Consider the following 11,573-nt stretch of genomic DNA (forward strand, 5'->3'; position numbering starts at 1 on the left):
GCGTTTAAAAATGAAAATAGAGAAAAAAATCTGTAGCAGTTGTGTTAATGGCCGCTATTCACTCTTCCATTTTCTACAGTTTCAGCTGTCATCCACATCACCCCTTTGAGATTAACGAGTCATAATATATTTACTATTTATTTTTTACCCTATATCTAAAATTTGTATAACGGTTCTGATTTTAATTAGATTAAGTCTATGGCTGCAAAAGAAAAACAAATTTTAAAACTTTAAAATTGGTTTTAAAAACAAGTATAAAATACTATAGTGAGCCAGGATCCGCTGTTAAATATCCCACACCGCTCCACAGTTATTCGGTGGGTGAAAAATATCGAATAGCGTTCTTTCTTCACACGTCAATATAACAATGGCATCAAAATATTCCAAAAATTACTGTCTGCACATTGACCACAAGAAAACGAAGCGGACACACGGACAGATAAGTTTAAATTGATTCAGAAAGTGTTTACGAATCAATTGTTTCAATAAAAGGTGGATCTGTCTCCATCTGATGGTGAATAGATCCGCACAAAGTTAATACACCCCTGCACCTCAAGTGGTGTAGCGTGTAATAATCTAAACACTGCGGTATTAGAAGGTTAATCATACTATTCCTTTTAAACCCTAAGGTTAAGATTTTCTTCAATTCTTAATGCCTTCGGCTCCCAAAACAATAACATGGCTTGCGTCTTATGAGCGAACGCACACCGTCAGCCAATAACAATTAATCAACATGTATAGACTCATCAATAATTTACACACTTTGTGGGTGTTCAATGCGTATTTGCCGTTTTTAAAAAGGAATAATTAAATTTCTCTAGATTTTTGTAAAAAATTAATCCTGGAATACCAATTTTTGCCCCTAGCCCGCATTAATCTATTCTTAAGTCACCCATAACATGAATACTTTTGGCGGATAAGATTCGTGCTTTATTGGAGTAAGTCAATGCTTCAACATATTCTTAAAGTAAAAGGTCTTATAAAATTGTATCGCATGATCTTTGTAGCCAGCTTATATAAGTCTTTTTTTTGAGATTACACGACCATTGAACATTTTTCCTAATGATTTTGAATTTTTCGAGAAATGTATAGCATTCTCAGCTCACAAACATCGCCCAAAAGTTATTTTCGTACATATAAAAGCCGTTTCGAAACATTAGATCTGTTTTCTGTACACCAAAGCTGATGTAATCCTTATTTACGAAGTCATTTAGCCAAATATGAACCTCGTGTCAGGTCCCGCACGCACGAAAGTTTTAATGACTTCTGCTCGGTGAACACCTGCGAATGATTTCTATTCCAAATATAGGTGCAGCAGAGCGAAATTTGACAGAGAATGCAAATATTTTCGATTTTGATTTACGTTCCAAAGATATACACACTTTGGATTCCTTAAACGCGAATATACTTTACTTCCAATTAGATGGGTAAGAGTTTAAAAACGCAATAAAAGAAAAATATTGGGGTAAAAAACAAACGAAAAATAGGCTACGGATTTTCGAAATTTAGGGAAAGAGAAAACAATTTTTTTGCAAATTTTTCTATTAAATTTCAAATGTTTAAAACTGCTTTCATTATTATCATGATTATAATTTATTTATCGCGAGGAAATAAATTTGTGGGACTTTATATAAAGTAAGACGATGAATATTAATAACTAAGGTTATCGATTCCATTCCAAAAGAAAAGAGAACAAAACGGATATGTAAATAGAGAGAGAGTGAACGAGCGTGAGAGAGAGAGAGAGAGAGAGGGAGAAAGAAAGAAAGAGAGAGAGAGAGAGTGCTAGAGAAATAGTCGTATCATTTTAGTTAAATGTTTTAATTATATTGCCATCTTTCAAGGTTTTCATAGGATTGAGGAGAAAAGGGTTCTGAAATTCACAAAATAGATATTTAATTGCAAGGTTTAGTCAGCGATCGCAAAGAGAGAATTTTGTAAAGGTCAATTCGTATATTGCAATTGCTCGATACATATCAATTTTTGCAAATGTTCTGATCTTGATTTTCTCGACCTTTGGTTTAATTGATTTGGCAGAGCAAGACTTAGATTGACGTGGGTACGTGACACTAGTACAAGCTTTTGTTTTATTCAATTTTCTCATTGCTCATTTCGCAAGAGCCCAATGTAAATCGATGCCTAAAAAAAAAATTAGTCTACGTAAGTGGCTTTGCAATACTCTACCCTGCTCTACTCTACCTTTACAACCGATTGACTACCTGTGGTCGTAACCGCTTTGAGTTTGAGCTGTCTTCGATTCAAAATGTTGAAGGGATTTCATGTAGAATTTGATATGCCACGAAGCATCTTTCATCGTGTAGGCAAAGATCACACTTCGGCTAGTTTGGTGTAATTAATCCAATCAGTTTGGTTAAAAAGCAAATTTGATTATGTTTTAATGCTTTAAACAGGAGAGCAGATTTATAACTACAAATACATCCTACAATAGGGAATTTAGGACATTGTGATTTAATTTTATAAATAATGAAGTTTGAATAATTAGAAATTAGATTTCACTTGGAAAAAAACTGGTACGCATGTCGATAGAAATAAATAGCGAACTATTCTGCCTGTATCTACGTAATGCAAATAAAATTTTAAGTAATTGTTCCAATGCACATATATTTAAGTTAAAATTAAAATTTATTAATCAATAATTAATCGTGAATCAATTAACACAATCGAATTGGTTATTAATTAAGATTAAATAGTATTAATGAAGTGCTTTAAGCCAATAAGAAATCTCCTTCGGCACAAGTAACATAACAAAACTAGAATGAGTTAGTATAGTTCATACAACGAAAAAGTTGCATCATGTTGCATTTGACACAAGGTGGTAGCGAGTTCCACAGCATTATAGCGTTAAGAAAAAGTAGTCTTGCTGATCTTAAATACTATAGTCGGGAAGAATTAAATTCATCTGATGAACTGGATTATCGCACATAGATATTTTGGCGCGCAAGCGTGTACTATTAAAAATTGCATTTCTGATACTAAGGAACGTTGGAAGTGTTTTATGTCAGTACCTGTTAGGTGTGGACTAATCTCACCGCACCCGAGAGCAAATGAGTGAATTTGATAAGCCATAATTGACGACCCCCAAAAAGTATAACAATGCCATTGAGAACACGCCCCTACTACCCCTGGGATACGAAAATATAAAATGGGTGTAAGCCATATTCTCGCTGTTTGATAAGCGTCGAGCCCTATTTAATACGTTTTTTATTAGTTCCCCACGAAACTTCGGAGTAATTACCCCCGCCCCGATATTTTCCGAAGACCCGTACAGAGCAGTCAAGACAAAAGAATATTTTGGGCAAAGTGATCTCATACTGACCACGGCCATAGCATTTGAATCTGACGGAACCGTCCCGGAAAGACGTCTAGTACACTGTTATTTCTCGAAAATATAATGTTTCCAAGGAAGTCATCACACGGCATACTCCAAACTGTGCGCAAATCCTTCAACATTTCGTAGCACCCTCAGAACTTAAGTAAGCTTGATGACCTTCATCCTCTAACATTTCGTAGGACCATGACAGAACCGAATGGGAAAAGAAAGTGAGTTCTTTTTCTAGGAAAAACTGTTTCCAGGTTATAGATAATAAACTTGAAACCCTTCTTTTCTTAGTGGCTGAGCAGCTCCAATAAAGAAAAGCTTTAAAACAAACAGCTGTCGTTTGTAGGAACCACCACAAAGAGGTGACTGCTTTCGTACGTCTATGAATCACAGAAGGCTAACATGTGTTCACTGACTAAGGAACGAATGAAGATTAGAGTCTAAAATCTTTGACGACAATCGCGATATTCTGTCGTTAATTGACTGTTTGGACCGTAGACATAATTAAATTTCATAATGCAAAAGTAGTGTTGAATAACTTATAGTAAAAGTGTACTAATCTTGGCAACATTGACAAAATTTGGCAATGTAGCACAAATGGCTACAACCCTAAATATGTAGTCAAAAAATAAAAAAAAAAAAATCATTTTAAAAAATGTTTTCATCACTCCTATAAAAAAAAAAAATAAGGTTAAGAAAAAAATCATTTATTGTAAAAATTAAAAATAAAATTTCTACTAGGACCCAAAATGTACAAAATTAATTTTTTGGCTAAAAGTATTATTAAACCATTAAACATCACTATTGATGTAAACAGTTATCTGGCATGCCGAAGGGGGTAAGTAAATATAAATTTCGGAAAAGAATAAAAAATCTTGTTAAATTCATACCGGGTCGCTTCTTAGGTCCAGCGCACAAGCTGAAATATCACCAGTCCCATGCATAACTTTGAACAATGGGTGCAAAATGCCTGCCTTGGGCTTAGGTACTTGGGGGGTAAGAACATAAATTATATATAATTAAAATTTTTAATTGATCGTAAATTGTAAAAATTCGTTCACATAATAATTAAAGGCTAACGATGATTTTGTTAATCTTGAAAAAGTTGGAAAGGGCAAAAGGAAATCTGCACCAGTATGTATTGTCTAATTGTTCATAAAACATATTTGCATATATATATATATATATAAATATATAAATGCACATTTGTAGGTCGAACCCGATGAATGGGTAGACATAACCAAACGAGCCATAGACTGCGGCTATCGGCATATTGATACAGCTTTTCTCTATAGAAATGAAAAACAGATCGGTCAGGCTATTAAGGAAAAAATTAAAGAAAAAGTCATTAAAAGGTAAAGTAATTGTGTAAGCATTTTGCTTAAGCTTTTTTTGGTATCTAATGTTCTGACACTGCTTACGTCTTAGGGAAGACATTTTTATTGTTACGAAACTGTGGAATACCTTTCACGATCCCGAAAATGTTATAGCCGGTTGTAAGAAAAGTCTTAAAAACTTGTGCTTGGATTACGTCGATATGTATTTAATGCATTCACCAATGGGAGCACCAGCCCAAAAGGACGATAACATTTACGCACCCACCAAAAATGGTAAACCTTTATTTACGGATACGGATTACGTCTGCACATGGCGAGCTATGGAAGAGTTAGTGAAAAAAGGTCTTTGCAAAAATATTGGCATTTGTAATTTTAATATAAACCAATTGGAACGACTGCTAAAGTACGCCAAGATTCCACCACAGAACCTTCAAATGGAACATCATCCATACCTTACGCAAAAGGAGTTGACAGGTTTTTGTAGAGCTCTCAAAATTATTATAACATGTTACGCTCCCTTAGGCTCGCCAAATCGCCCCTGGGCGGGCAAAGACTCTGCTAAAATTCTTTTAAAGGATCCCCAGGCAAGTGAATACTTGAATTGAGTTGATTCTTGGTTTGTAATAGATTGCACATATATAGGTTGCAAAAATTGCTAAAAAGTACGAGAAAAGTCCCGCCCAAATACTTTTGAAATATCCAATTGATCTAGGCCACGCTACGATACCAAATCCGGGAAAGGGAAAAGAACACATGGCCGAAAATATATGTATTTTTGATTTCTGCCTAGCTCCCGAAGATATAGAGGTTTTGGACGCTTTGAATGCGAATGTTCGTTACTTCAAATTCACGGGGTTAGTACTTAATAGTATAAAAACTAAAAATATTAATTTAATGATTGCTGTCTACTTTTTCATTGCCTATAGGAGTAGCGGTCATCCGCATCATCCTTTTGAAACTCCTAAGTCATAAAGTCTTTATAATTTCTTATATTTTTCATATTATAAAAAATATGAGGAACTGGAAGGACTCTATATATCTAAAGTTTTCCCAATGATTTCGGTTTCATCTTTGATTTCAATCATATCATATATATTTATTAAGCTTACGGAGAAAATGATATACAATTTTTTTACAAAATGTACTCATAGCAATCAAACGCTAACTAATATCGTTAATGACAATCATGTTCATGCCATAGTCACATAAAACTAATATCCAGACAACAAAATGTTAAGCAATAAACTGAAATTATAAGCAATAAACAATTTACCACTTGTTCGGTATCATTGGTCAGATTAAAAAAAATTAAATAAGTTTGTGCCGACGTCAATGCAGGAATGATTACTCCTTTATTGCAAGGTACAAAATAACTTAAAATAGAGTATAGAGAAGAAAAAAATAAATAAAAATAAACGTAAGATCAACATATGATATGCACCAGCATTCAACTAAGCCTTATATTCAGACACGGGGATATATATTGATGAATGAATATGTGCTTATTGATGAGAAACAAACTCGAATATAAGCGAGTATTTTAATTCAATTTACATGTATTACATATGACTCGAAACTGTTTAGCAACTAGTTGTGCAATATGATGCTTTTAACCTTATTAACGAACAAAACGCACAGATCAAGTAAGTGGTAATGATCGTTGAATAATTGATTGAATAACCTATTATTGGTTCGGCATTGTGACAGCTGCAAGCACGCAACTCTCTTTGTCTTGAGATTTGAAAATTAATAAATTCTAATAAAGCTGACCAAAAAAAAATATACGCCTTTATTAACTTAAAGACAAAGTTTGCACCCAACATTTCACGCCTTTTTTCAAAGGTAGGCATGTCAATGTGCTTCAATCTTTTATTAAAGGGTGAAAGAGATACAGTAGGATTCCATCTCAAACCTTGCAAAGCAAACATTGAAAAGTCGGAAAAGAACACGAACAGACATACAGACACACAAGGATCGCCTGCGATCAACGGACGCGCCGAAGCTCACTCTGAAGACTTTAACTAAAGGGCTTACCGCTAAAAGATTGTATTCAGAAATCATTACACGCCCATAGGAGTTAATACCGGTGCAAGGAGATAAAATAACCATTGAGTTTCGCCGGAGCTCGGTTTGAACTGATCAAAATATATTCAGGTGGGTTGTCATGCATAACAAGTCCTATATACAACGCCTATTGCAAGTCAGCAATAGACAATTTGCAGTGTCAACGTACAAAGCACTGAGAATGCTGGAATGGCTGAGTAGGTAGGTAAGAACCGCGGCTAGCCAAGTCAGAGTTCGCGTGTTCAAATATCAGTTGCGGCAGAGTTTTCTTTTGTCGTTGTTATAGTAGATGCTCGATCGGTAAAAACATAGCACTGGTCGATTGGACACCAATAGATTGCGGATACGACCTCTTTGTTTCTTTCTCTTTCTTTTCTTCTTTTTGACGGACAACGAATTATACGAATGGGAGACATCTCCTTACTGGTTGGCCATACAAAAAAAAAACCATCTACTTTTCCTAGCCCTTAATATAGTTAGCGTTTAATTTAGGTTATTTATTAATATTTGATTTTTTAATCGATTTGTCGATTTTAATTACAACCGCTACAAATATGTTTTCAGATTTGGTTATGATTCAAAGTCTCTCAAGTATTTGCAATGTCTGTAAAAATAAGGCTTGTAAAAGGCTTGATCGTGAAAAATCGCATCATTTGTCGACTTTATGTGTGTCGACTGTGACTTGACCTTACAGAGGTGGAAACTTACGGTGAAGAGTTTAAATCATTACATTACGAAATTATGGTTGCATTAGCTTCATTTCAATGGCTTTGCAGAAATTCATTGCTAACGTGAACCGTAATATAAAAAATAAGAACTGCTCCTTTTTGTCACTTGCCTAGCGCGAAAAAGGATATTAAGTAGTTCTAGTTATTATTGTTATTGGTCATCGAAGTTTCATAAAAATGAAAAGCGATTGTAAAAAATAAGAAGCCCAGCTCGTGATAAATACTGAACAATCGATTTCAAATATACAAATAATAATACAATAAATTGTTGCACAGATATCCTTACATAGCTAATGTTACACTTTTATCTCGAGTTATAGTGCAAAAAGCGAATAATTCTTACAATAATTTTATAATAACATATATTAACTATTCTCCTAGGACAAAATCGGTTAACGTTGTAAGCTAAAAAAATATGATACACATTGTTTAGCACACTTTGTTGATAGACTCTATGCACTTTAATAACATTGATCTCATGAGAATAATTATAAATAATTCATTGATTAAACAAACAAATGCCAGATTTATAAGATATAATGTGATTTAATATCGTTCCATTGACTTTTTCGTTTGTCAACATCGGATGCTGATGTACGCGTCATCCTAGGAAAAATTATTAACACATTGATAATTACTTCGTTGATAATTAAACTCCGATATCATTACAATGTATTATGATGTTTGTTTCACTAATACGAACTTTAATCACCGTAGCGTTTGTCATTTCCATTTCAAAAAGAGAAGCATCACAGTTGATTAAGATCGGCTGTTAAATATCCCACACGACATCATTTCCTTTTATGCGCAGGCATATTTTTCGTGGTAGCCACTAAGAAGGGTCTCCAAAGAATATGGTCTTATGTGATTTAAAAGACTCAATACGCTTGAAAAACTTGGCCTATCCGATCCAAGTTTTTCACATTAACGTAACATGCCGAGATAGCATTACTTAAGGTTGTTTGTCGACAACTTTTGAAAACTGCAAACTGTTTTCGTAGAACGAGCTAATAGAATTTCTCGTGACCGCAAAAGTGGTCTGGTTCAACTCGGAACTATATCATGCTACCGCACATCAATTTTCTTCAAAATAGTCAAGAAATTACGTATGGTTAGGCTGAATAGAAAATCACCTTAGGAGACATTAGGCAAACGAACAGAAAGACAATCTTACAACAATTCAGAAAAAGCTTCTGAATCAATTTATAAAAGTGAGTTTACCTTAAGTCTTACTAGACGCTGCCTGCGGGCGCTAAATGACGTGGTGTAAAAAAAACACCTTTCAAAGCTTTTGCATATACGAAAAACAACATTACTTTGAAATTAATGTCAGTCAAAAGCTTAGTAAAATAAAAATTAAAAAAAAAAAAAACCCTGAAACACTCTTAAGAAAGGAAAAACTTCACTAGTCTAAATTCTAAATTTTCACGCAATATGCATCCAATTTCTTTATTAGTCAGAAATATTCTAAAACCGTCAAATTTCGTTGCGGCAATCACTTATGGAAAAACACGGCATGGGTAAGGGAAAAACAAATTCTGAATCTCTCTGTAAGATGTTTTTCGATTGCTTTTCCAGTGCTCGCAACGCGTCCACAGAAGTGCCGACGTTATGTCTGAATAATGGATCTAAAATGCCCGCTCTGGGCTTAGGTACTTGGGGTGTAAGAACTAAAAGCATCACTATAATTGGAATTGTATATTGATTAGATATTAATTCATTTCCATTTTTGAAGGCTACTGAAGGTTATCAATGCATCGAAAAGTTTGACGCATCTGAAGCTCCCGCCACGGGACGGGTACGTCTTTCTTCGATAGTATCTTCTATGAAAAAAATTCACCTCAAATATATTCCTAGACAAAACCCGAAGAAATGGTTGACGCAATGAAATGTGCTTTAGATATTGGTTACCGACTTGTCGATACGGCTTTCTTATACAAAAACGAACAACAAATCGGTCAAGTCATTAAAGCGAAAATTGAAGAGAAAACCCTTAAGAGGTTCTCTATTGTTTACGAAAAAAGATTTAATTTTTAGGATAATCTTCTCTTATATATACTGCTTGCGTTCCAGGGAAGACATCTTTGTTGTTACAAAATTATGGAATAGCTTTCATAATCCGAAAAATGTTAAAACTGCTTGTGAAAAAAGTCTCAAGAACTTGTCGATGGACTATATCGATTTGTATTTAATGCATACACCAATGGGAGCACAGCTCACCGATGATCCTTACAATTTTTCTTCCGTTAACAAAGATGGGAAACCCTCATTTACCGACGACGATTACATTTGTACATGGCAGGCAATGGAAGATTTAGTAGACAAGTGCTTCTGCAAAAGCATTGGCATTTGTAATTTCAATTTAGATCAAATGAAACGATTAATCCAACATGCGAAGATTAAACCGCAAGTCTTGCAAATGGAACTTCATCCATATCTTACGCAAAAAGAATTATGCGAGTATTGTAAATGTCATAAAATCATTATAATGGCGTATTCACCGCTCGGTTCGCCGTCGCGACCCTGGGCCGGCAAAGATACACCAAAAATTCTTTTGCAGGAAAAACCGGCAAGTGCACATCCATTCATTAATCTATCGAATTCACTCTCATGAAAAGCATTTATATATTATTTTAGGTCTTAAATATTGCCGAAAAGCATAATAAAACGCCTGCACAAGTACTTATAAGATATCCAATTGATTTAGGTTACGCCACCATACCGCAATCGGGCAAATCTGTGGAATTTATGAAAGAAAATTTTGATGCACTTAACTTTAAATTATGCCCCGAAGACGTACAATGTCTGGATAGTTTAAATGCAAATTTGCGCTTTTTTTGTTTTACAGGGTAAGAGAGAGGAAGAGAGAGAGAGAGTGTGCATAAAAATATAAGCTATGCTCTGACTACTTTCTCCTATTACTTGCAGAGCCGCTGGCCATCCACATCATCCATTTGGACTGTAAATGCTCTTTTGCAAGAGATTTTTACTGATTGCCGGAATCTTTATTTTATATAAACATTTTTATTTTTTATATATTTTTTAATATAAAACGAGTTTTAAACATTTAATTTTCATTCATTTATTTCACCTTCATTTGGAATGTGTATGTAGGGTGTTCACAAGTTGCATAAATGAAGTATATTAACTGTACTGGCTAGCATCCGTGAAGGGAGACTGTGCACTTATATGGTCGATCAATCACTTACAAATTAATTTTGCGTTCGGGACCCAACCGCCTCCAGAGCATCAATTTTAGTCTTCCGATTGCTTCTAATTGTATATTTGAAGCTTTAGTAGTATTGCGCCATCAACATCTACATTCTCTCTATAATCTCTTCTCGCGCTTCCGATTTATTTCTCATAACTTTTTACGCTAAACCATACATCAGACAGCGCCCCAGTAAACACGTTAACGAAAATCTAAACCACTAACGCTTTATTGACATCACCTTGTATCCTCTTGGAGACGTGGCACTGCTTCATTTGAAGCATTCCTTCGCTTATGGCTAACTAATTAAAAGAAGGAATCGTCCGTTTGCGGCACGCTTGTTGACTCTAAATTCTTGTGTAAACGTATATAAAAAAAATTCACATATAATTGCTTTTATATACATATAAGTGAGATATGAATATGAATATATTTAAAACAAAGCTATTATTAAAAATGCAATGAGCCAGAAAGCTTCCATAATCACCATAATGTACGCAAGGGCATATATGTGTCATCAGTAAAAATAAAATATGTCTTTAGCAAAAAAAAGGAAAAAAGAAGAAAATAAATAATAAAAGTCATGATAAGAGCATGTAGGAAATTGAAGCTATATACGTATACATACATATCTATCATACATATATATAAATATATAAATATATTATACGTGTAAAAAGAGATGCAAAGAACATAACATATTAAAATAAATGTTTAAAGATTTTTTATAATGTAAGCACAATAAATATTTGCATTGGTTTACATGCTCTGCGTAAGGAAATCATTATTGCCATGAACATGGTGTGCGTGTAGCCGCCGACATCTGCATTTTCGTAGTGTTGCATTTATATTGTAAAATTTTAATAAATTCCGTAAAACATGCCTCTTATGAA

General features: G+C 34.2%; 2 protein-coding genes across 2 annotated transcripts; both read left to right on the forward strand.

Moving 5' to 3' along the window:
- Positions 1-4,089: 4,089 nt before the first annotated feature.
- LOC119638443 (aldo-keto reductase family 1 member B1-like) lies at positions 4,090-5,649 on the forward strand. The gene is made up of 7 exons (XM_038035216.1): positions 4,090-4,178; positions 4,246-4,336; positions 4,415-4,474; positions 4,553-4,695; positions 4,769-5,261; positions 5,320-5,531; positions 5,604-5,649. Exons 1-7 carry the CDS (start codon positions 4,090-4,092, stop codon positions 5,647-5,649), a joined length of 1,134 nt encoding a protein of 377 aa, XP_037891144.1.
- Positions 5,650-9,024: 3,375 nt separating this feature from the next.
- On the forward strand, positions 9,025-10,487 carry LOC119638444 (aldo-keto reductase family 1 member B1-like). The gene is made up of 6 exons (XM_038035217.1): positions 9,025-9,132; positions 9,205-9,267; positions 9,327-9,469; positions 9,543-10,038; positions 10,107-10,265; positions 10,398-10,487. Exons 1-6 carry the CDS (start codon positions 9,025-9,027, stop codon positions 10,485-10,487), a joined length of 1,059 nt encoding a protein of 352 aa, XP_037891145.1.
- The last annotated feature ends 1,086 nt before the right edge of the window (positions 10,488-11,573 follow it).

Source organism: Glossina fuscipes, unplaced genomic scaffold, assembly GCF_014805625.2.
Source record: "Glossina fuscipes isolate IAEA_lab_2018 unplaced genomic scaffold, Yale_Gfus_2 89, whole genome shotgun sequence".
Taxonomy (NCBI): domain Eukaryota; kingdom Metazoa; phylum Arthropoda; class Insecta; order Diptera; family Glossinidae; genus Glossina; species Glossina fuscipes.